Here is a 27781-nt window from a genome sequence, read left to right on the forward strand (position 1 = left end):
AGCGATATAAAGGGCCTGCGGTTCTGGTCTCAAGATTTTTGTTTTCTGGAAAATGACCATTGCAATAATATGTCTAAACTTTTACATACTTCGCTCTTTAAATAAAAAAAAAATAAAAAAAAAAATTTTAAAGATATTACAAATAGGATTGAACTCTGTTTATAACGCAAACAATTTCATTACAGATAGTTAGTTGAAAAAGATAAAATGATGAAAATATTTCTTTAAATTTTATCTTATAATTTATATTAATGGAAAAAAATAACAATGCGATTATTACCAAGGAATTAAGTCCCATTCTGGTATGATTTTTTAATTACGAAATGCCAACATTACTCATGTATGGTCGATAAAAAGGACAATAAATCAAGTGATTGACGGTTATTTTTGACAGTGATGTAGCTTAATCGTGATAAGAGAAGAACAAGATGTAGCAGGTAGCCAAATCAAGATGTTTTCTCCAGGCCAGTCAATGAGGTTATTGACCAATTCGCCGACAGCACAGATTAAACAACTTTGATTATTAGAAATTGAATTAAGTTGGAGGCATGATGATTTTTTCACATGAGAGTGACGTGATTCGAGGGATGGATAATGAGTCTCGATTCTGTAGACTATTTTCACGCCTCTATTGTGACTAAAAGAGAATCCTTTTGAAAACCAATGGTTTTAATTCAAATGTTTCCCTTCTTGAATTTCTCTCGTTTCATTTCCTAGGCGCTTTTAATTTCCGGTATAGGTCGGACAAGATCGTGATGAGATAACAGTAGATCAGAACAGGAAGTGACAGATATTACCAGCGAATTTCATTTACAATCCAGTGCTTTTGTACAAAAGAGAATTCTGCTTACAAATAAGAAAATCACAGCAATGGGATCCTCAATGACTGATCAACTTCCGGGAACTAATCCCTCCGAAAGGAAAAGAAGTTTTTTTATTCGAGCTCAAAAAAAGACACTTTCTCTTTTAATATCAGGACTAAATATACATACATTCACAAAATTGCACAGATAAACACAAAAGCCTTAATAAAATTATAATCTTAAAAAAAAAATAGCACCAAGTTGAATTGAATGATGGATCGATGAAAACACAAGGTCACCGGTGGTGGTTAGATAGAGCGGATACTAGTTCAGTATTTGGCAACTGGCGGAAAACAGGAATGGGAGGTCACCTACAAATAGTAGAAAAAGGTGGATTCATTAGAACAACTTTCTTTCATGCACAATGCAAACACCAAAAGTTTCGATTAATGATCTGGAATAAGCATAGTCAGCTATGATGATAAGCTCTCCTTCTTACAAGTGTAAGAAATCATCGTTTTAAAGATGGAGAACAAGGCGAGAGAGATGCCTAGAGTGCGACAAACATGAAGGTGAAAAATTACATCTCTATTATTACAAAATTTTCTTTGGTATTTCATCTAAAAGAAAGTGTACACTTTCTGTAAAATCTCCATAATTTGCAAAAATCTCACAAAGTTGAAATAATTTTCCTATGAAATAGCATACACACACTAAAGAGGGCATATTTTTCGATGGATGTCGCAGGTAGGCCGATTGGTCGCCACACAGAAAGGATTACAAGGACTAAGTTCTTTGAATTAATCACATTTTATTGACTTAATACATAGTTATTTAAAAATTCGGAATGCTTCGCTGTTTGGATTAAATGGCTTCCTGGACCAAATGGAATCTCAGAAGAGATGTGAATATCTGGTCAATTATACTTATCTTTATGAAGAATAATACATGTATATCCAAGCAAGTGAAGTCCGTCTGCTCTACTCGATTGCTACGCCCAAACTGAATTCAAAAACGCACGGGATTTAAGAACATTGGCAAGGTTCCTGATAATTGTATAGAATTTTTCAAGAACTTTTGAGTAGGTTTAAATGTACTAAACAGGTTATTTTCTGGATCGTTTTACCTACCAATCCAACATTCTTTTTTTTTTTTTTTTTTTTTTTTTTTTTAGATTTTGTCAAATTAGTGTTTTTACAATTCTTAATGCATTTCCTATGAAAAATGTTGATAAAAGGGACCTACACAATTTTTCACCATGACATTTCTTCAAAACCCTTTTATTTCATACAGTTTTTGTATCATGTACATTATTGTATCCTCATTTCCTATGACTTCTAGATATTTTGGCTGAAAATGTATATATAGAAACAAGACATGGCTATACCGGCACCGATCATCATTTTTAAGTTGCGTCCCTTAACAGCTAAAATTGGTCAAGAGACTGGTTGATTGATTTTATCATGAAATATATGGAGATAACGAACAGTATTCAACCTCAAAAGTCCATTAACCAATACAAAATAGGAGCAGAGCAAACACGGACCTCCAAAACATCAGAGGTGGTATCAGGTGCCATGGAGGAGTGAGCATCCCCTGTCAACCGGTCACACCCGCCGTGTGCTTCTTGTCATGATCGGGAAATAACGTGAAAATCCATCGACAATTCAGTGTGTAAATAATGGACTAACAATTAGTGTGAAAAACGTCAGTCAGCATTTGACTCAATGATAAATTGTATTTGCTGACAAGGTCATTGATTGAATTTGGTTGAAACACATTGTCATGGATTTATTTTAACTTTTATCCGTAGTTACTAGATGCTGATTCCTTCACACGACCTAAGAGCCTGTTCTCAGTCGGCATGGTCGAATACCTTTCAGCATATGTCACATCTTCGCCCTTCCCAGCATGCTGAGCATAACTATGGTAAATGACGACCTGTTGGCTCTTTGTCCCTGAATACAATGTACAACAATGCCATTACTATTTTTCTTTCTTTCTATATAGATGATTCTACCCGTTGAAGGAAGTACATGTGCTTCTGTTTATACCTCTGTAACATACGGTTTATTTGTTTTCACCGCTTAGAGAATTCTACACGGGAGATCAGTCTCAATCACTAGTTTATAAGTGAAAAATCCCATGTATTAAACCTTTTTTTCACCGGAAAACCCTGACTTGCCAATGTCCTTAAACCCGCCAAGTAAATGCTAGTGAACAAATAAAGTGTTATGGAACACAGTAATAATAGCGAAAAATTGTATGTTAAAATATATGGAACCATGTTTGGACGTTAATTGTGACAGTGGTCTTCGCTCCATATTTTTGAAAGTTTTCCTCAAATTAAAGTTTACATAAAAATATAAGTTTTTTGTTTAACAAAACATGGAGCAAAGACCCAGTGTACCTTAAAAATACACTTCTGTAACACAACATTCGCATCTTTCCAAGAAATACTCCAAGTCCATTTAGTCAAGGGTCATATCACAAACATGATTTAAATGCAATCATTCATCAGGAGCTGTATAGCGTAGTGGTTAGCGTGTTAGTCTCAAAGGAAAATGATACTCAAGATTTTAATTGCTAGGGTTTGAACCCCACGAATACCGCATTATTTTTTTAATGACAGAATTATTTTACCGAGAAATTTTTTCTCAGAAAAAGTTTTGTTTATCATAATTTCATGATTTTCAATAATGAGACCTTTACATTAAATATCAAATTAACAAACTGAAAATAATTTTTATATATCCGAAGCTGTAGGCATTCTGCACGCCTTGTTCACCCATCTCCTTTATAGTTGCACATCCAGATCTCTTAAGGATATCCGCTCCTTAGCCAGGAAGGATAACTCTTGAAATTATCATTTAATAAGAAAAGTCTCCAAATTAAGCTTGAAATTGAAATCTTTTCGAGCAACCATTTTCATTTCATGCATCTCAAAAGGATTCAAGGTTCTCTGAAGTCTTAGAAACGGTCTTGTAAGAAGATGACATTTGTACCCTATAAAAGTACAAAAATAAATACATATGTACATTTTTAGAGGAATTGAATTTCCTTTAATCTAGCCATAGTTACCAATATTTATTAGTATGACATGAAATTAGAAGTGATCAGTGATGTCTTACAATGGTAGTACAAAGGTTTTACCTTATGTATTATATAACAATTGAAGTAGATAGAAGAACTAGATACAGTAACATAAGTATAAAAACATGCAATTTTCTGCAAATGCCTATTTACCTATAATTTTTTATCCTTAAACATATTTGTTGATCAATTTTTGATTAGAAAATGCATAGCATGTGCATTTATTCGCATTTCCTGAAAATATATTTGAGATTTGAGAATGTTCCCTATATAAATATGATTAACTATGATGATGAACTTCGAAGAAATACCATGGGTAAATACACATACTTTTAAGAATTCAGAGACATTTTTGTGTGCATTTTCGATTACCCAACTCCTGATTTTTTAGAACCTGAGGATCGGGCTACCTTAAGTTGAAAGTGGAATATAACAGTGTGCTTCATAAATTTGTATGTGTACCCCCGATTATCATTTATAAAGTTTTATTTAAATGTATATTATATATATTAATAAATCCTTAATGCATGGTATCCATGTAATCCATTAATTCTGAAACCAAATAATAACGTTACCTAAGGAGACTTGTGTTGGGCAGTTGGATGGTCTTTCTGATTGAGGTAGAATTGGTCTAAATTTCGACTGTTTCATTGCTTTATAACTTTCTTATTCACTGAAATAAAGAAACAAACCAATATCGTTAATAATCAAAGGTACAAATTTCTCTACATAAGAAACATGCCAATATCTCAAATAAAGAAACATGCCAATATATCTAATAAAGAAACATTTCAAGGGCATGTCAAGGTTTTATCACTGAGAAAATCATTCAAAAATAAATCAATGTCTTCTGAAGAAGTCATACAGAAAACATGTCCAGGTCATATAGACTAGTTCAGGAATCCACACAGATAACATGTCAAGGTCATATAGCTGAAGAGGTCATACTGAAGACATGTCAAGGATCTATCACTGAGGAAGTCATACAGATAACAGGTCAAGGTCATATAGCTGAGAGTCATACAGAAAACATATCAAGGTCTTATATCTGAGGAAGTCATACAGATAACATGTCAAGGTCATATAGCTGAGAGTCATACAGATAACATGTCAAGGTCATATAGCTGAGAGTCATACAGAAAACATAATCAAGGTCTTACATCTGAGGAAGACATACAGAAGACGTTTTGAGGTTTAATTTGAACATATTTTATTGTCCTTAAACTTTACAACTGGGACTGGGCAAAAGTTCTGAAAACTTAAAAGACCCTTTCCCTACAAGTGAATTTTATCAAACATATTTATTCATATGGGTCTCAGCTTAAAATGATTATAAACACAGAAAAAACATAATAATCAGAGGATCTTATTTGTGAGGAAGAAATATAGAAGATCTTTGACTTACCCTTGTACCGAACCTCTCTCCTGATTGGACATTTAGTATTCTGAAAAGTGATAAAAAGACTTAGCATAATTTTAACTTATAGGAGTCAATCTCAACTAGAGTTCCGAGAATTCGAACTCCCTAAAAATGGTTTTCACCTTTTCAGTATTCCTTTTCAATACTTAAGAGTTACCTAATGTTTAATCACTAAACAGAAATATTGCTTTTTGTAATATTCTTTTTCAATACCTAAAAGTTAATTATTTGTTTAATACCTAACATGAATATTGCTGAAAATACGCAATAGTTTAATTTTTGAAATCAGCCAATCGTCGTCCTCCATCTTTGGTATTCTTTTTATCCAAGAAACTTTCTTAATGAGTTTACATGAAATGTGATGGGGAGAGAGAGGAGATTGGACAACACAGTCTATTGCAGTTTAATTAGTTATTACACGCATCCATCTTGTGTTTTATTAAACAATGAAACCGATTCTGAATTTTGTTTCGTTCAGTTTCGGTAAGGTTTGTATACTAGAATAATTTTCCTGAAGTAGCAAGATAGTTTATACCTGCTGTATCACCCATTGCCCGATATTTGTTTTATACATCATTTTTCAACATTAAAAAAAATATTTGCAATTATAAAAAATAATGGGACGGGAGTACTTGAGGTACACCTCACTAATCCCTCTAGGCTTGGGTATTTAAAAGTTAGCTTCAGCCACAAATACACGGAGGAAACTTTTCTTTTCCTGAGATAAAATTCTTTATTAAAACGAAATCGTTACAAAAATAGGTTTGGTTTTTAAAAAAATGTCACAAGGCTCATTTCCAAACATGATTTAAAACTTCTTTCAGTTTTGATTTTCTATAGAAAAACCATTGCTTCGGATAATATACAAGTGGGTTATCTGCCGATTTCTAATATGCTCAGGTTAAATTATGCAAACCAACTATATTGTGTTTTTTTCCTCTAGTACAAAACCGTGTGATTATAGAAGTTTATTACTTGACGATTGTTTATCTGCGAGTCGATAGCTTATCGTACATTTTCTAAACACCAATTTATATTGATGTTTCTTGGTAAAAGCGGCGATGTTCCCTTACATCAAAGTTATCTGTCATCTCCCGAAAGATGAAATAAACAGTTTAAGGTTTAAATTAAAGGGAGACAAATATCTGGCCGGCCAATACAGCGACAGTACTTCTGGTTGAAGATGAAACGCAAATTGTCTCGGGACAGGGTAATTACAGTCCCCGCAGATGAAAGTCTTCGATCCAAGCAAACCATAGCGTGACCACTCTGTTTAATTAATAACTGCAAATAAAAAATGGCTAAAAGTTGCACTTTCTGTGTTTTTAAGAACAATCAATGTTGAAGCTAGCTGCCGAGAATCTTGTTGTTTATGCATGGCATAATGTACTCGTGCGATAGGGACATCCGAATCAAAATTAAGTGCTTACAAAATATACCGATATTGCTTTGCATTTTAAAATCAAATGATTATAATCAAAATTTGTTAACAACATCTATTATTTGAATTGCCTTAATGACCAGAAACAAGATTTTCTTCTCCAAGACACACAGATTTCCTGAGATTATAAAGTTAATCACCTTTATGGCATCTCAAATGTAGTTTAATCCTAAACAGTAATCGCGTGAAAAAAAATTCACACCAGTTAAGCATCAGATAGTCAATTTACATACTCTTTTGAATAAATTAGAAACATTATTATCTGATGATGAATATTTTACTGTAATTGCATAATATTACATTATATCCATAGATGTCAAAGTGGAATTTTTATTGTATTCATAAATTTATATATTAATCATTTTTCAGCTATGGTTCTCTCTGACCCTCTCTGACTGTAATGATTTGATTTACTGTCGCCATATTGTGGGTCTGCGTATCAACATATTTCATCAGTGACTTTGTATCGTTACGTATTATCCGTTTTTTGATGCTACTTGTCACGTGCTTGTTCCCCGTTCTGATAAATGTTTTTCCTGTTGACAGTGATACTGTGCCGGTACAGAGGTTAATGCCTTCTATATCATTAAAATCCATTACTCGTAATATCATCATTTTTATTAAATAGCTCCAATATTCTAAACTTAATTGTGATCACAAAAAGTGTTCAACAGCGCTGGGTCTGCGTGATTATTCACCGGAAGCAGATGGAAAACAATTGAAAATAAGAACACCTTCTTTAACAAACATTTTATTAACTAACAATCTGACACCTTTCGTTGTTTTCAATGCACTCTTTGTTTACGATACCGCAGATACATTGTACACTTTATTTACGATACCGCGGGTACAATGTACACTTTGTTTACGATACTGCGGGTACAATGCACACTTTGTTTACGATACCTCGGGTACAATGTACACTGTTTACGATACTGCGGGTACAATGTACACTTTGTTTACAATATCTCGGGTACAATGTACACTTTGTTTACGATACTGTGGGTACAATGTACACTCTGTTTACGATACCGCGGGAACATTGTACACTTTGTTTACGATATTGCAGGTACAATGTACACTTTGTTTATGATATTGCGGGTACAATGTACACTTTGATTACGATACTGCGGGTCAAGTTCAATTTATTCACCCAAACCAAAATATTGGTACATGGGGTACAATGTACACTTTGTTTACGATACCGCGGGTACATTGTACACTTTGTTTATGATATTGCGGGTACAATGTACACTTTGATTACGATACTGCGGGTCAAGTTCAATTTATTCACCCAAACCAAAATATTGGTACATGGGGTACAATGTACACTTTGTTTACAATACCGCGGGTACAATGTACTTAAACTAATTCGGTGTATCCAGCGTTGGGGGCAAACAGAATTTACAAATATTTAAATCACAAGAACATAACTACTAGCATCACATAAACTTCTTTGAAAGACTTGCATCTTTTGATCATTATTTTCAACAGCAGGTTAAAATTCAGTGACATTTTATCTGGCGAGTTTGCCTACTACCACACAGCGCTTTCAGTTTCCCTGCGGTAAGATTTCAATCATCTTCTATGCCAAAAATGACCTTTATTACTTCTATTAGTCTCCACTGGAATTCTAATCTGACCTTTAGAATATGATAAAAATGATGCATGTTGTTAAAACGTAAGATACTCTTAGGCAGCCTTGACACAAAGAAGATGAAAGGATAGATGTAATTATTTAAAGACATCTGCAAATAGTATAGGAGCAACATAACTCGCGGTGCAAGGTTTTTCTACAATCGCACTCTCACTGAATTCGCAAATTCTAGGAAGAGTGAATAAATTATTTATGAAAAAGTCATAAAAAAGATTTTTGTATACAAACTTTATATTTGCGCGAATTAATTAACTTTTCTCTCTTATATGCAGAGATATTTTCAATAAAGATTTAAAACAGTAACGATGTCAAGGGAATTCAAATAGGAAAACTGAATTTTTAGGTCACCTGAGTCACTCAGGTGACCTATTGCTATCCGTTTTCGTCCGTCGGCGTGCGTCGTGCGTTAACATTTGAACATTTTCAGCTTCTTCTCTGAAACCGCTCAACCAATTTCAACCAAATTTGGCATATAACATCTATGGGTGAAGGGGGACAAAATTTGTGAATTTCATGGTCCCTGCTCCCCTGGGGCCTGAGGGGTGGGGCAAAAACCACTAAAATTAATGCAATCTTTAAAAATCTTCTTCTTTACTCCTGGACATCAAGCAGTCAAACTGTTAGCATGATTGTAATAAGCATTGAGCCCTCTACCAAAATTGTGAAATTCATGGCCCCAGGGTAAGGGGTTCTGGGGCTAGGGTGGGGCTATATAGATCATATAGTAAAAGTGCATTATTTCTTCAAAAATCTTCTTCTCTGCTCCTGGGTATAAAATAAACTAACTAAGTACACAGTTATGATAAGCAAGAATGCCCCTTCCAAAATTGTGAATTTCATGGCCCCTGGGTCAGGGGTTCTGGTGAAAGGGGGGGGGGGCTCTATTGATTATATAGTGAAAATGCATTATTTCTTTGAAAATCTTCTTCTCTGCTTATGGGTATGAAATAAACTAACTAAGTACATAGTTATGATGAGCAAGAGTGCCTCTTCAGAAATTTTGAATTTCATTGCCCCTGGGTCAGGGGTTTTGGTGAAGGGGGGGGGGGTGGGTTATTGATTATATAGTGAAAATGCATTATTTCTTTGAATATCTTCTTCTCTGCTTATGGGTATTAAAGAAATTAACTAAAAACATAGTTATGATGAGCAAGAGTGCCTCTTCAGAAATTGTGAATTTCATGGCCCCTGAATCAGGGGTTCTGCTGTTAGGGTGGGGCTCTATTGATTATATAGTGAAAATGCATTAATTCATTGAAAATCTTCTTCTCTGCTCCTGGATATTAAATAAACTAATTAAGTACATAGTTAGGATGAGCAAGAGTGCCTCTTCCAAAATTGTGAATTTCATGGCCCCTGGGTCAGGGGTTCTGGTGTTAGGGCGGGACTCTATTGATTATATAGTGAAAATGCATTAATCCTTTGAAAATCTTCTTCTCTGCTCCTGGGTATTAAGTTCAGTAACTAAGTACATAGTTATGATGAGCAAGAGTGCCTCTTCAGAAATTGTGAATTTCATGGCCCCTGGGTCAGGGGTTCTGGTGTTAGGGTGGGGCTCTATTGATTATATAGTGAAAATGCATTAATTCTTTGAAAATCTTTTTCTCTACTCCTGGGTATTATTGAAACACATTAAATACATAGTTATGATAATCAAGGATGCCTCTTTCAAAATTGTGAAATTCGTGGCCCCTGGATCAGGGGTTCTGGTGTTAGGGCGGGGCTCTATTGATTATGAAGTGAAAATGTTTTAATTCTTTAAAAATCATTTTCTCAGCACCTGGGTATTATTTAAACAAACTAAGTACATTGTTATGATAAGCAAGGATGCCTCTTCCAAAATTGTGAAATTCATGGCCCCGGGGACAGGAGTTTTGGTGCTAGGGCGGGGCTATATAGATCCTATAGTGAAGGTGAATTATTTCTTTGAAAATCCTCTTCTCTGCCCCTGGGTATTGCTTAAACAGACTAAAGTACATTGTTATGATACACAAGGATGCCTCTTCCAAAATTGTGAATTTTATGACCCCGGGTTTAAGGGTTCTGGTGAGGGGGAAGGGGGGGGGCTTCTATTGATTATAAAGTGAAAAAGCAAAATTTCTTTGAAAATATTCTTTTCTTCTTCTGGTTAAAAAAGCAAAGAAGCTAAGTGTATAGTTATGATGAGCAAGTGTGCTTCTTCCAGAGTAGTGAATTTCATGACCCCTGGGTCAGATGTGCTGGTGTGAGGGTGGGGCTCTTGATAATTTAGTGAAAATGCATTAATTCTATTAAATAATCCTGTTTGCTCCTTAGTGTTAAGCAGATAAACAAAGTGATGATGAGCAAACATATGGTCCCAGGGTCAGAAGCTCTGGTGTTTTGGGGGTGGGGGGTTGGGGGTTGGGGCTCTATTGATAATATAGTGAATCTGTAGTAAAAATGCATTATTTATTTAAAAATCTTCTCCGCACCTGGGCATATCTGAGGCAAACAGAGTAAAAGTTTTTATAAGGAAGGGAATTTTTACCAGATTTTTGAACATCTGGACCATTTGGTCAAGTGTTCTGGTCCTGGCCAGGGCTCTATTAGTTTGTATTCTACTGAGAGGAGTTATTCCCCTTTGCCATTTACTTTTGATAATTTATCACTGTAAATAATGTACTTGAAAGGTAAATAGAACAAGAGAATTATGCAAAAACTTTTATTGTATAATACAAAAAGTACTTTCATAGTTTTAATGATCAGATAGACTTGTAAGTAGTAGATAAATAAAAATGAGACAAAAATTACTTGTCTTATCAAATATTCATCAAAGACCAAGAGATGCCAATGTAAGAGATTTCAACAAAGGATTAAAATAGTACAGAAGCATTGATAATTTGTTAATATACTGTATAGTGATAGTGATGAAATGGGGAACAGATTAGAACCTAATTTATGAACTGTTAATGAATATTAAGACCAATTATTTTGTTGATCATGATCACCCTATTTTTCTTGCTTTTGGGCAACAAAGCTTCACCTTTCAGTTCATTTAATACTCTATGCATCCTTGAAATTGTTGTATCATACTCAGGTGACCGTTAAGGCCCTTGGGCCTCTTGTTAATGTTTAAGTATGCTGAAGACATAATGTGATAATGTGTAGATGATTCAGGAAAATTGCTTCCGTCATTCATGTGTGAAATAAATAAAATAAAAGAATCTATGTTTTGTGATTGCGACTAAGATAAATCAAATAAAAACCGTGGTATGAATAGTCATAAGAATAAAGATAGAATTTGTCCGAAAATGGAATTTATTTGGACAGTCATCTTGAAACTTCTTAGCATTTATTATGATATTGACCTCTCAAAGATGACTAGAATCAATTATTACTAAAAAAAAAAAAAAAAGAAAAAAAGAAAAATAAAAAAAAATTGTTAAAATCAAATCAATTGTAGAAGAATGGAAAAAAAAGAAACCTAACCCCGATTGTGAGAATTGTTTTAATTAAATCTCTTCTCAGTTGTATCACAACTTAACCTTTTATATATATCTCCTTACCAACTCTGCAAAGCAGTCTTCTGCAGAACTTAAACAATTTACTCTAGATCTTTAATTTTCTATAAAAATCAAATCTTGATAGAATTAAAATAAAAGTCGTTGCTCAGAAATATACGATTGATAGAGGGTGTTATGTAAGGACAGTAACTCCACATGAAAAATTTTGCTTCAAAATATAATTGATATTAATAATCTAATAAATTAAGGATAAGCATGTTTAGCATAATAAGTGTATATAAACACAATCAGTTTTGGAAACTACTTTCAAAGCTTTTCAGGAAATTCAAGGTATAATTCAGAAATTAAAGATTGGCATAAATAAATTTATCAACCTTCATGGTATACCAGAAATTTCAAAATTGAAAAACAAACTGTTATAAATCTTGATTCAAAAATAGTATAACGCATGTGGTGGATCTCCTAGATGAATGAAGCAACTCTGGCGCTAGATAACCTCCAAAATAAATTTTTAAAAACATCACGTAACATACAACGGTATTAAACAGACAATATTAGCAGATTTAAGGAGCTAGCCTACACTTTTGTAAGATGGATTTATTCAAAGACCAGTGATTCCCTATAAAATGAAAGTATTTATTTTACAAGGAAAGGATCAAAACCTATGTAAGATAAACCAGTAATAAAACCACCGGGTGAAAATAAGTTGGCTAGGTTTTTTGAAAAACATGTAACTGATATGCAATGGAAAACTATTTATAATCTTTCATTCCGTCATCGTCGCAAGCCACGGGTTTTGTGTCCATTCTATTTCCACAAACCCGTGGCTGCCTCCTACGAATTTCTCTCGTTCTCATGAATATTAATAACATACATTCAACCAATGGAATAACATCTGACGCTTCAAGTCAGAACCAATTAAAATGATCAGTCTATCTTGTATTGGGATGTAACCATAACCACGAACTGTACATCAACTTCGGTTCGAATTTCCTTTCTTAACGAGTAACGCTATTCAGCGTTCTCACACAACGTCTACATTCGAAATCCTTTATTTTAATGTAAAACCTTGTAAGTATTTTAGAATATACGTTACTCACCTCTGTTCTTCAGGATATATCGTATTTTTTTCAATAAATCTGCCACGCATAGCAAACATGATTTCATTATGGGCGCCGCCATTTAAGCGTACCAAAAAAATGCTACAGAGTGATTTCATTGGTCAAGGTAAATCTGGCGTCACTTAATAAATATTCAATGATTCAGTTGCGAGAACGAGAGAATTTGGTAGGAGGCAGCCACGGGTTTGTGGAAATAGAATGGACACAAAACCCGTGGCTTGCGACGATGTAACGTATAGGGCAAAAATGGGTTGTTATATTTTAACTTTATCGAATTTATTCGGTTATTATTTACAATGTTATTTCCTCAAAACTGCGCTGTAAATTAGTTTTCCTTTTCTCCCTTCTTTTTTTTCTTTCTGTTTTAGAAATGAGCCGAGATGAAACTTATTACATGGCATAAAATGTCATATCTTTCTAGTTCTGTTTTTGCAACTTTGAGTAAATAAATTTATTATAACAATATTTTGATATTAGAGCCCCCCCCCCCCCATCTCTCTCAATAAATTTTCACACTTTTTCCCTTTATTTATTATTATTATTATTATTTTTTTTTTACATTTAATTATATACAAGCTTGTACAGTCAAATGGTAATTTGTGTGAACATACAATAATTATAAATGATAAGGGGAAATATCGATATAATTTTGAGTGCTCTTGTAGAAGGGTAGAGAATACCATCCTAATTTCTTCAGAAAAAAAATATATAGATACAGCAGCTAGAAAGACTTTTTACAAAAAAAATCTGCGAATGGGGAAATTACATACCGTTGGCACTCATATTTTACTTTGGGAGATAAATAGTTAAGTGATGTTGAAAATGAATACCCTTTTTTTCCATTGTACAAACATTTATCAAAGTCTGGTCGTTTTGATTGATGCAATTAATTAATTAATGAATTATACTCAGTTTGTGTCATATGATTAAACTGTGACCCCTATGTGTAAAAACGTATGATATATTTTACTTGTAAGAAAAGGGCATATGGATTTTAAAAAAAAAAACTTTTGCCCGATCCCACTTGTCAAATTTGAAGGCAATAAAATCTGTTCAAACCAAACCAATGGGGAAAAATCTATGAATTAAACAACATCAATACACCAAGACTCTAACCTATCTTATGAGAAAATATCTTTTACGGTTTCGAATTATACTTTTAAACTCTCTCTCTCTCTCTCTCTCTAATTAGTGCATTAAATTAATGTGACAAAATCTTTTGCAATTATATATTTTCTTAATATGGACAACTCAGCTGAATTATTTTCTTTTGGTCACATCGCCCAGATAGTGTACTATTTACATGTAGTTTGCTGTAAAATAAATCACATTATAAGCTATAAAAATTATTTACAGAAGTCATGATACACCTTTTGTAGAATTTATAAACTCAGGAAAAATAAGCGAAATAATTTATCCGCGAAGTAGAACCCCAATATAATACTTTAAAGATGTTTTTAATTGTAGTTTTAGATGTTAAAAATGATATAAGATTACTTATAAATAAATTAGAAGAAATAATGATACTTTAATTGTTCAGCAAATTATTTACCCGAGGAGTGCTCCTAACTCTGACGAGACTACAGCAAGATTACTACCTCCAAACTGTTAATGGATCCGGTGAATTATTCACGGGCGTATAACTAGGAAGAAGTATACATTTATTGACTGGGTTCGAGGGCAACATGCGTTTTGTCGGATGCGAGAACCAAACTGTTTGCCCAAGGCCGTTGGCCAAAGGGAAACAGGTTCGAGGGGTCGACACACATTTTCCCCGAGAACACAATAAATAAATGTTGGTTTTTTTAAAAATAGGTTTTACTTTTTTTTTTTCAAATCTTAAGATGGCTTCCATGTTTGCGATAATTAATAAAATATAGCTGGTCCCGCCTACAGTTTGACGTAAAAAAAAAAACGTCATAGCGGTTCAATATCTCATCGACAGGTCCAACATCTCGCTCAGCGGTATAAGATCGATTTTTTGGAGGGTGGGTGGGGGGGATCGCCCAGAAAAACATTGGCAATGTTAAACTTCTTCAAGTATATATTTATATAGGAAACAATTTTTAAAGGTATGCTACATAGTGAATAGCATGTGGAAACATGATAAACAGAAAAAATATATTACGTTCCAGTTTGTTTTTTTGTTTGTTTTTTTTAATCATATAACACATCAGTGGATAAATGCACCTCAATTTTTCTTTATATAATCACATATTTTCATTTATTAAATTTTGTAGTGTATAAACCTTTCTTCTGACAAACATGCACGTGTAGTTTAAACGTCATTATAGTAGACACTATGCATTTTCTCATTTCTATTTAAAAGAAGCAGACTATTGCAATATTATGTTTACTGCCACCGGAATTTTTTTTTTTCGAAACTGGTTCTAACCTACAACCTTTGAACGGGGAAAAAGAGAACACATTTTTTTAAATTTTACTTACAGTTACAATTGTCAGGGTATAGGTGCTGTATATGAGAACTAGTGAATTGTACCCAGTATTGGCCAATAACCATGTCAGGTGCGATGTGTTAGACTGTTACTATGTATTATGCGTGAACAGGGGGCAATAAAACAATGTCATATCAGTGAACTAAATAATCCAACTCTCCATATTTATGTCGCCAAAGTTAATGGAATTTTCAAATACTATTTGAGTCCAGGTGACTTCCGATAAAAAGTACATGTAAATAACGCCTACTAATATTAGTGCAGCTTATCATCATGTTTTGCCAATTAGTTCCTTATCAAATTGATCTGTTGTCCTTGAACCAATAGATTCGATCCCATCCAATAGATGTAAAAGCGAGATATTTTTATCAAACCTATCCCAGAGCTTACAAACCTTATGGATTTAGAAATATGATCCCAGTTGGTGACACTTTTTATTGTAATTTTATTTCCAACTAGCGCTAAACGTTCACAATGGGTAATTATTTTCTCGCACAAAATGAAACGCATTCACTTTACGTTCAGCAATGTTCTTAATAATTAAAATTCTTCGATAAAACCTTGCATAATCAAACACGCACCAGTGAACTTTACGTGAAAAAGTTTCTCATAAAACCCTTGAGAAAAATTCTGATAGATTTTCTGTCTTCCTTTTCATGTGAATTTCACATGAGATTCTGTATATTTTTTTTCTCTCTTTTCACAATGTCAAAGATTTGTTATTTGTCTAAGTACCGGGTACATAAGAACAATACCTTGACATTGTGAGAAATGGTGTTTAAAATGCTTCGTTATACAATTTCAGAAATTTGGTGAAAATGTACATTATTCAGAACATCGGGACCAATTAACAGCAAACAATTTGCGTATTTCTGACCCCAATACTCCCTTTAAAATGGCCCCTGTTTCTGTGTCTTTTTTCTTACGTCATACATGCAAAACCAAATCTACGAAAGTCTTTATAGAATTTGGTGGAAAACTTCAAATCCATTTGAATAACTAGGTTCTTATTTTAAAAAGGTTACAGTAAAATATTTTGTGAGTAAGGATTCTGGTCCCCCTTAACCAGACCTAGTATTTCCTTTGGTTCGCCTAAGGATGAGGTACCAGAATTTCTCAACCTTCATCAATGATTTTCCTAAACTATGGAGCTTTCCAACCAAGTATTTTAAAGACATTATCTAAATATCACATTTTGAACAAATGCTACCTGAATGGTAATCTCACAAGAAATACGTCACTTGTATTTTCACTTCGTGGTTCTATACACAGAAGTCTTACCGTATTAATGTTGGTCCTGACCGTCCGTCTGTGTAGGGATTGCACGGGCCGGACATTGTCAAACATAAACGCCTGGGGATTTTCCGGCGTGTCCCTCCTCAGGGTCCTTAAAGCGTTTAACTGTGATCAGAGAAGGTTACCATAGATTAATGGCTGCTATTTTCCAAAACTTTATAGTTATTAATGTATGTTTAACATGGCACTGTATTCATGGTTTTCCAGAAATTACAATTTCAGAAGAACGGAATTCTGTTGATAAAGAAACAGAACAGATAGATGTAGATCTTTCAGATTATGTTTAATAATTTATACAAATCAGGATAATTAAACCTGGTGTTCCCCCATGAAAATTGGTCTGTTGAGAAGGATCCAAGTGACCGTTTCATAGCAACCAGGTTGCGTTACGGACCCCTCATACGTCATATATTGTAGGTTTTCTGGAAGGATGCTTTGAATTGAGAGCTCTTCTATTAGAGTCGTATTACCTGTAAACATTTAAAAATTAGAAACAATTCTAATGATGAGGTCATGATAAATTAAAGACTTGTATCTTTAAAATAATACCTACCTCTGAATTGAATTTTGCTGAGAGCACTGGTTATTTTATTAATTTCAGTATGTGTAGTATCCCGGTTTGCCTACAAGAATATTGACGTTATAGTTCCGGTTGATCGTGTTGCCAATAAATACAGACCTACTCTTGATAGAATGTTAATTAAAAAAAATTAACACATGTATATTGAATTTCATAAATTCTCTCTTCAAGAAGAGTACTAGTATCTATCCCCTAAATACATTTAATGATACATATGAATAAATCACAGTGTATTAAGCAATCAACAACTGCATCCCTTTTATTCTAACTTTTCTATCGTCAACTTCCCTTATTTATGTAGCAATATACAATTAACACCTGCATATGGAGTTTAAGTGAAATATGAAGATAACGAACAGTATTCAATCTCGAAAGTCCAATGAAACGATAGAAATTTGGAGCAGAGCAAACACGGACCTCAAAATTTAGAGGTGGGATCAAGTGCTATGTCTCCATGTTGATTCAATACGCAAGAGCATGCTCTACGTACGAACAATTTCTAAAACGAGGCAACCTAATGACAAATAAGTTGATGACATAATGATATCAACAGTCCCACTTAAAGTCAACAATTCTATGGAGAATACAATGACATTCTTAGCGTATACAATCTATCGTAAAGTGAAATATTGACTGACTTTTTTCATACAAAAGTTCTTAATCTATTATTTTCACACTGTATATTCAGATCTAATATTTCGTTTAATGTTTTTATTTTTGAATGTCATTTTCATTAATTTTCAATTTTTTTTAAGTTTGTATATTAATCCTATGAAAATCTACAATAGTTGTGAAGATATAAAATCATGCATCTTATCAATTTGACCCCGTCTCATTACTTTGATTAAGATAGTTACGGGCGATATGTTCTACACAATTCCTGGTATATTTGAAGCCTTGTACACATAGTGTTAATTATGGGGTATATCCTATACCTTAATAAAAAGACTGATGATCGCCAAACCTCTGGGTGAACGTTCAGCTGCAGTGTAGTTGTGGAAGAGATCGGAATTATACGCCATGAGATGAACCTGTGGTGATAAACAAGATATAAAAGTATTCAAATTCAAACATCAGCCATTTGTCGTATCAATTTTATAGATTAGAAGAAGCCAGTTATGCAACAAAAAAGCATAATACATCAGCGGATATTATCCTTGGTGAAAAATCACAAACAACAACAAAGATTATATAGAGGATATTCAATGTTTTGTAGTTGAATATGGAATTTATTTCAGGAGTGGGACAGGATTTTTTTTTTTAAATTTTCACGAGTGCAAAGCACGAGTGAAAATATCAAAAAATCCTGTCTTAGGAGTGAAATTAATTTCAAAACAAAACATTATTTTTTCTGTTTATTACATGTTCTTTTATTTTCCCTTTGCCTCTGACTTTTCTTAACACAGTGTCATAGACTGTGTCGTTATAGTTGAACGGTTGAGACGTCATAGCTTAGCAACTGTGAGATTGAAACATGGAATATAGCAATATATTGGGGAAGAAATGGTAGTTTTAATCTCTATCAAGACGGTTTAGTTACTATCTCTAGCTTGTGACAGACCAGAAATGATTTTTACTTACTTTTATATAATTTTACACTGTGAGAGAATATCACTTTGGTATCCTTTCACACTGTGAGAGAATATCACTTTTATTCAATAAATAAATCACAATATTTCATTGTTGAAAATATAATAAAAGATTATATCCGCCGTAAATGGAAATCCTCTAGAGAAATATTTGACAAATCGGAACTGGTGAGAGGAGAAGGCGAAGAATGGTGAAGGATCCGAACTTCTGTTCTTATTCACTTCAGTTTTGATCGTCACGGTAGCTCAGTTGGTAGAGCGCTCGCTCCGTGATCGGAAGGTCGTGTGTTCGAATCATGGACGCCACTGACCTAAGTCGATAAAAAATAGGTAGCAACTGTTCCTTCGCAAAGCGCTCGGCACGTTGGAGTGAAAGTTGCGGGTCTTTCGGATGAGACCTTATTAAAAACCAAGGCCCCGTGTTAGGGTAGGCGTTAGCACGATAAAGAACCCTAGCTGCTCATTGGCCCTGAGTGCCGAGTAAAGGTCTAAATTTGAAGCCCTTCGCAGGTATATGGTGACGTCTCCATATGAGAGAAAAATTCTCGAACGGGACGTAAAAAAACATACGATCAATCAATCACTTCAGTTTTTATTGATTACCTCGTGGTCCATGGATTTATCACCCGATAGACCCCCACAACTATTGCTTAAGCATCTTCACGATGTCAAGGTTTTGAGATATCGTTCCTCTTCACAAACCCTTGACAAACGTCTCGATCTAAAAGTTGGGCTTCTGATTACACATGACGTAATGATTAATTATAGACCAACCAATGAGAATATTTTTGTCGAATCCGTCCTTATTCAGTGGCTCAATTAAAGCCATAGCACACCTTTTGTGATTGTAAGGAGAAGGATCTTTAATCTCCGATATTTCATTTGAGGTAACTAGATATCAATCCTACAATATTGGCACTTTTCATTTTAAAAATTATTTTGTTTAAAAACATTCTGATTGTACACACAAGTTCTCTGAAGTTGATATTAAAAAGATGCTCGAGTGTCTGATTGACAATATCCTTGTGGTTTTTGGAGACCAGGTCTTCCAACAATCTATTGGAATTCCCATTGGTACCAATTACGCCCCGTTATTGCAGACCTTTTTTGTATTCATATGAAGCAGAATTTGTTCAAAATCTTGTACGTGAAAAGAAGAAAACACTTGATGTGGCCTTCAACTCGACACTTAGATATATCGACGACGTATTGTCAATTGACAATGGTTATTTCCATTCTTATGTCGATACGATATATCCCGGTGAGCTTGAAATAAAAGATACCACAGAGTCTGACACATCTGTTTCATATTTGGAGCATGCTCTAGGTATGAACATTTTCTGAAACGAGGCGAGTTATTGACAAACAAGTTGATGAATCAAGAATATCAGCAGTCTCGTTCAGAGTCGTCATTTCGTAAGTTCTATGGTCGATACAATGACCTTGTCAGCAAATACAATCTATCATTAAGTCAAATGCTGACTGACGTTTTTCATATTAATTGTTAGGCCATTATTTACACACTGAATTGTCGATGGATTTTTCCGTTATTTTCCGATCATGGCAAGGAGTACACGGCGGGTGTGAGCGGTCTGCAGGGGATGCTCACTCCTCCATGGCATATCCATTGCACCTGATCCCACCTCTGATGTTTTAGAGGTCCGTGTTTGCTCTGCTCCAAAATTTGTATTGTTTAATGGACTTTTGAGCTTGAATACTGTTCGTTATCTCCATATATCTCATTATCTCCATATATTTCATTTAAAGACAAGTCATATTTGTTTGCAAAACTCGCCTACCATAAAGGATATTTTCTGATTCGTTCTCAGTCCTTGACGGGAACAATTGAAATATAAGCGTTCCAGCCCGACTTTTAAATAGCGATTTTTTGTCAAGAGTTTGTGTAGAGAAACGAATATCACAAAACCTTGACATTGTAAAGATGTTGCTTAAGTAGACAATAGAGTAAACTTCCATACTGGGATCTGTACATAATGGAAAACGATAAAAATAATTTTAAAAAAGCATTTTCTTTTATCATATATATATATATATATATATATATATATATATATATATATATATATATATATATATATATATAATACTTTCATGTTAAATACTAAAATCTGATTGGTTTAGACGCATTTAACAATCCTTAAATATTACCCTCAGCGTTAGCAACACACTTGACAACGGGTAACATTACGAAAATGTCACATGCGTTCAAATCATGCGCGTACGGTTCACCGTAGAATTCTCAAAACGTCGGTTGTGCGTTTGATTAAAAGCCGAATAAACGACTTCAATAAAATCTTGTGTCCCATGTAACTCACTTGAAAACAACAAACGACAGACGAACAATTCTTGCGAGCGCAAACTTTAGATGATAAAGGACTTTTTGAGTAGCAAACAAACAATAACGAGGTTGGTAAATCTTTTCCGAAGCTTTCTTATTGAGAAAAATAGAAGCGGGGAGTTTGAAAGCTTTCTAAGCGTGAACTTAACGACGATCTCCGAATTTTTTACGACATCCGAAATCAATAGGACATTCAGTATAATAAAATAAATACTGCCCGTTTTTGAGGGTAACAGTTGAAATTGACACCCCAAGGAAAACCATTGTCAACCTCCGCTGACGCGTCGGTTGACAATGCTTTTCCTTGGGGTGTCAATTTCAACTGTTACCCTCAAAACGGGCACTATTCATATTATATTATATTTTATATATATATATATATATATATATATATATATATATATATATATATATATATATATATATATATATATATAGTAGGTTTGTCTACCTCGGCGTCGAATCTTTTCCCGTCTATGGTGTGTTCTGTTCCCATTCCATCCTTCCTGCCAAAGTGGAACTTAATCTGAGATAATTTATACACGTAAGGTAGAGGTCCCAGAGATATAGTAACCGAGCGAGCACCACGGACAAAAAAAGTTACGTCATTTCCTAAATTCGTCAAATTTCCCATGATCTGAAAGAAAATATTCAATTGTTCTAAGCTTGTGAAGTTGTTAAACAATTATTACCTGCTCTATTTTGGTTTCTGTATCATGTTGTAAATTTTGTATTTATCTCAAACCAGTAAATTAAAAAAAAATTGTTTTTAGTACGAGTTGCACCAGCTGCGGCCTATCATCGAGACTTCCGGTGTTCTGTATCAAATATTTCCCCGGATAATTTGCAAAATAGCAAACCATTGTTATATAGCAAATTTTCCCTTCTTTATAGCATTTCTTCCACCGGAATAGAACTGCTGTACGGAATCTGCTATATAGCAGGACTTCCCTCATGGGGGAGAATCTGTTTTATAGCAGTTTTTTGCTGTCGGGGAAGTTTTGCTCTCAGGCAAATGTAACCATTTACGCGCAAATTACATGAAGAACTTCTTTAGCTGTAAAACCTTATGAAAAATTCTGACAAAAACTATACTTGTCCATTGTCTTTTGACACTTTAAATAAAACATAAGAATTAGAAAAAACCCAGTTACTAAAAAGCACTTGCTAAGGATTTTTCCCTCCCTTATATAGATTTATGCAATGTGTTTCTACAGAAGGGAAGACAGGTCTGTAGTAGGTAGTACAAATAAAAGTGTTGGAAAGCTACTAAACTGAATAGCTAAACTTTTCCAAAGAATTAACTGTAAACTCCACTGTTTTATACATGTATTTATTTTTTTCTGAATTGGAAAAATTCTTCATCCTAGAAAGAAAATGTCAATTTATTGAACAGATTTTCATTTTAATCAATGAAAAATCATTAAAATAAACTTTTAGTAAACTAAAAATTGAAAAATTATTGAAAGGTATATTGTAACTATGATACTCTAACAAGTGCGTCGCTTTAAATGTGAGCAAGTTGTTACATATGCCTGGTGTCAATGGTTGTGATCAGGTCTACGCAATTACGGTATAGTGGAAAAGTTCACATGTTACCCTATTTCCAGTAACTAAGATATCTTTTAGTCCCGGATCGAAGAGTAAAGTCTCAGCCGAGATGTTTATGGGGGACTGCAATTTTCCCTCGCTGCAGAGAATCCAGTCTTTATTGATACGCCAATTAGATGGACCTACAAATAAAACACGTTGAAAATGGAGTGTTTAATGGATGGAAAATAACCATTTCAAAGTGGATCGAAATATTGATAATTAGAGGGACTTTTTTAAAAAAAATACTTTCTCTTTCAATATACTAACATGTACAACTCTACGACTTTTTAATATTATTTTTTATCAAGTTTCTACAAATCTCACCTGAAAAACCGGAATACATCCACCAGTCTGACCATTGTCCGTAACCTAAAAACAAATATACTGAAAAAATCATTGTTCGAAACACACAAACATACTGAAAAAAATCATTGGTGCAGTCAACATAAATTTGTCAAAGAAATATGAATATTAATAACATTTTAACTAAGATTAAAATAATTTTGGAATTGGTTTATTTTCAAAGAAAAAATATCACAGAATTATTATTGTGTTTGATAGAAATATATTGCTTTGTCAATCTACAGCATCTAAACTGGACAAATCAAATATTTCACTTTGCAGTGCATTGTGATGGTCGTCATTTTCTTTTACCAAAAAAGTAAACTTCATTCCATTTAATAAATTTGGGCTACATACTTGCCTTGCACATATTCACGATACTTATTCTATGCATATAATTAATTCAGTAGAATTTATCAATTAGTAAATGTTTTGTGGCTGTAATATATTGAGCACGGAAAACTATCAATATGCTACAAGACTAGAAATAGTCAAGAAATCAATGAAACTATCCAATCTTTCCAATATTTTTTTTTTATCATTTCGAATTTAACTTTATCCTTGCAGGTCATATTTGTAACATTTGTAATATTCATATAATCTTTTTTATCGTTTCCTCCAAATACAGTTATAAACTGCCGCATCATCTGGTGAGAAAAAAAAAAAGAAAGGAAAAAAAAAACCGCAGCAATTTTAAGACCCATCTCCCCCTCAATTAAAGGTGTAACCAGGGATAAATGGGTCTATTACTGTGCTTGAATGCATACTAAGAAGATAAACCATGATTAACTTTATTAGACTTTTTCAAGCAATTCTTAGTTTTTAGTTTAATGAAGTGTTGCCCAAAAAAGAAGAAAGCTTAATGTTCAAATATCACCACGGCTTTATTGTATTTAGTCATCGTATATTTAGGTTTTCACGGTCGTTTTCTAACGTACTGTAATATATATTGTAAAAAAGAAAAGGCCATGTCTTAGAGATTGGCTTATAATGATAACATAAAATATTAGCTACATTGCATTTAAAATTGTCAGCTAAGGTTTCTGGTTTAATTATTGAGTTATTTATGATGCTGTTATGCGCTAGTACCGAATGTCGCCCAAACAGTGCTTTACTTTTTGTATTTTTTTTTCTTTCGGCGGATGAATATTAAACGAAGTTTAATAATTACCGTGTGGGCTTTTATCTGATGCATTTCTTCAACGCACAAGAGGGTAATATCTCCAAGTATAACCAAACTTGAAAATTTTATTTAAAATAAATATTTAATAGGAGCGGATCATTAGCATTTATATTACTACAGCACAAAAATCACCGTATCGCTATACACAGATTGAATCTACAAGAGAAATTTAAACGACATGAAACACGATATTGTTGAACAGTGAGCGAATAATCTGTTTATTTGGTACTTATTTTCCACTCGCACTGATGTTTGTAAAGACCCGTATGTTTACTGCCAAATTATGACCAGACCTTTCCTGCTTCTTGTCGTAAACCTAAGCAATCTGATAGTTTCTAACTTTCTTTGGAAATGTTTTTGTCTCTTTAGTGTAATGGCGATTAGTTACAATACCATAAACAGTGAAACAATTACCAAAAGTCAGGAAATATGGTTCAGTTTTATATTCATTTGAAATAACCTTCCTGGCACTTTAAGATTCTTGTGTTTCTTCGGTTACAAAGCCTTGGGGAAGTTTAAAATCCTAACAAAGTGGTATAATAGGGGGATAACTCAATATAAAACATCGCCATATGGTTATATATTTGCAATGAAGTTGTGATGAGGCTTTTTGTTGTCTGGGTGACAAAAACGCTTGACTGCTGAGTTCTTTTATTGAACAGTACGAATATGTAGCGCGTTAAGATCAAGTTCATTAATTGTCTCAGCACATTTATATCAATCACCCAAACATCTTTTCTTAGCGTAGTTGACAGCTAAGAAGATGCATTGTCTTGTCTTTCTTCCTCTTAGCATGATAAGATGGCGAGAGGATGCCGTCATTAGCTAAAGATGGTTAAAATAGTTCCCTGATGCTAAAATTCAGTTTCATAGGCGTCGCAACTGGAGAGAGGCTTAGTCCCCCTACTTTTTTTGCAAAGATAGAAATAATGTAAGCATTGAAAATTGGCGCCTCAAACGTTTTTTGGTTGGTTTAGCCCCCCCCCCCCATTTTCAATTTGCTTCCGACGCTGATGAGTTTAAAATGACAACACTACAAAAGGTTTTGGTGACAACCTTTTCAGTGGTGTTAATTCTCCTCTAATTTAGAAATTAATATTATTATTTTTTTCATTATTCATCTTATCATTCCCCCTTTCCACCATTGTAATTCCGATGTCTACTGTAAGACTTTAATGTAAAATAGAAAATCTACAGCAATATTCAATAGTTTGCACTATGGAACATGTTGTATGATTTATCTAGAGCAGTATCCAGAAGTACAATAAAATCAATAAAAAGTCAAAGTAAGATAAAGTACAATTCGGATGAACAATGCTAAGTCTGACATTTTTATCAAATGTCGCTTGTATTTACTATTCCTCTACAATTATTGTGTCACCTACAATGATGGATATCTAATGTTGGCGTAACTAGACTGTGTTTTTTCACCCGCGATACTATTCCTTAGGGGGGGATAATGACAAACTTTTACTTTAAAGTCATGTTGTCTCAAGTCAAAACACGACGCCAACTCAACTCCAATATAGTTTGATTAATATTAATAACATTAATAATAATTAAATATCTCAACCTCTAGGATAACACATTGGAAGTTTGCGTGATGAAACTTTACTCTCAATTTGACGCGGAACTTGGAGAGAAACGAGATTTACATCCAAGGGATTAGTCGATTTGTTAAAATTTCTATCACAAACTTCAGTAGACACAAACTTTAGCAGACCGAGTATAGATGAGTAAGGTAACTAAATTAACAAGCATATCAAATTGTCTACTTTTGTCGCACTCATACACGTACTGGATGAAATGCGATCTATATTTATTCAACTCGGAAGCGAATTCCCCCCAAGAGAAGTAAAACGGGCCACCTAAATGGGGAAAAAAAAATATTATGCTTTACGTCGGTACAAGGTACGGATGGATAACAAAAGGTTACTCACATAGTAATTGATTTTATAATGCTTCCTTTGTTTCTAATTCTGCAGATACCAAGTAATTCATTGCATACCAAGGAAAGAATTAATTATTAATTGAGTTTCCTAAATCAATTTTTTATTGCCTTCTAAAGTAAGTCATAAAATGAAGCGAGTAGGAAGACATTAATTAAACAAACATAAAACATGACAAAACAATAATATTGTAAGGGAAAAGCGATCATGAATACCCAAACTGCCAGCATGGACCGTGCAGGAATACGCTAATATATTAAATAATTTTTAAGGGAACAATTACTTGTATCATTAAACTGCTGCTTACTTAACACCAAAAAGTTATGAATTTATAACTTACCTCCTCCCCCCGCCCCTTTCAAAAATATGTGCATTTAAATGTAAAACATTTTTACTCATGTTAAAGTCGTTGCACTCCTCATATTCATTATTGTAGATTTAAAGTAAGTATCGAATTTTAAATCAGAGGAATAGTGAAAGGTATGCAAATCAGAGAAATACCGAAAAGTACGCAACTCAGATGAACACTGAAAGGATAGTAATAGGATCTTTAATGCAGCATATATCTAGTTTATCACTGCTCACCTGTACACTATTAAAGGTACTCCAATTTAATGAAATTTTTCAAAAATTTATTACCCCCCTCCCAAAAAAAAGAAAATTAATTATATTGTATTTGATGCGAAAACATATTTGGATTGAACACTACTTCCGCCTACATCAGATGAAATAATTTCGGAGGTACAGGTTCTGTGCTGGATTTATTTGAGACATTATTGATTTCGATCACAGCCTCTGTCCGTTTTTCTGATTTATTTTACCAGCAGGTGCCCGAACCTAAGGAGAGAATTGTAAGTTGTTGCTAATTATCAGATACTGATGACAAGAAATTTTCCTACGAGCTCTTCAGAGTCAATGGCTGTTGTTAAACAGTGCTCTGGGAATCTGTTCAACAGTAATACAAAACAGAGAATTAAGGCCTTATCATAAACTCTTAAAATATCATTAATTTGTTAATACAACTTAATAATGCCGATAACAGATTCCTTTGTGTTCACTTAATCACACTGATTTACTTTGCACTGTCTACTTTGTTGGCAAATAAAGGGGTCTCATACGAAAGCAAACAACAGCATTGCAGTTTAAAAAAGGAAAATAAAAAGAAATCGATTTTAGATTTTTTAGAAACAATACATACCTTTATTGAAAACAAACAAAGTCATCAGTAGTGTCTTGATGAAACTATTGGCACTGGATGTAAAGTCCATGATGGTAACCTGCAAAACTACCTGAAAGTTTTAATTAATTCCTTATATTTTCTCGATAAAATAACAAGGTCCACTGTACCGTTGTCGGATATCTGGTACTGTAGAGTTTGGCGGCACTAGATGAATGCTAATGTGGAAAATTATAT

At 33.7% G+C, this 27781-nt stretch overlaps 1 protein-coding gene across 2 annotated transcripts; it reads right to left on the bottom strand.

Annotated features, from left to right (window-relative positions):
* Positions 1-894: 894 nt before the first annotated feature.
* On the bottom strand, positions 895-27781 carry LOC133173277 (carbonic anhydrase-related protein 10-like). 2 transcript variants are annotated; one of them, XM_061308263.1, is made up of 11 exons: positions 27566-27781; positions 23218-23262; positions 22900-23033; positions 21752-21937; positions 18288-18383; positions 17326-17395; positions 17088-17242; positions 16758-16877; positions 5302-5341; positions 4472-4569; positions 895-1174 (listed from the first exon to the last, which is right to left on the bottom strand). In XM_061308263.1, the coding sequence occupies exons 1-10, from the start codon at positions 27633-27635 to the stop codon at positions 4544-4546; spliced, it is 942 nt and encodes a 313-aa protein (XP_061164247.1). In that variant the 5' UTR covers positions 27636-27781; the 3' UTR covers positions 895-1174; positions 4472-4543. The 2 variants fall into 2 exon arrangements, with proteins under 2 accessions (XP_061164247.1, XP_061164248.1); XM_061308264.1 differs by lacking the exon at positions 895-1174 and adding an exon at positions 3565-3809.

This window comes from Saccostrea echinata, unplaced genomic scaffold (assembly GCF_033153115.1).
Source record: "Saccostrea echinata isolate AGI-Se365-2 ecotype Australia unplaced genomic scaffold, CSIRO_AGI_Sech_v1 ptg000056l, whole genome shotgun sequence".
Lineage (NCBI taxonomy): Eukaryota > Metazoa > Mollusca > Bivalvia > Ostreida > Ostreidae > Saccostrea > Saccostrea echinata.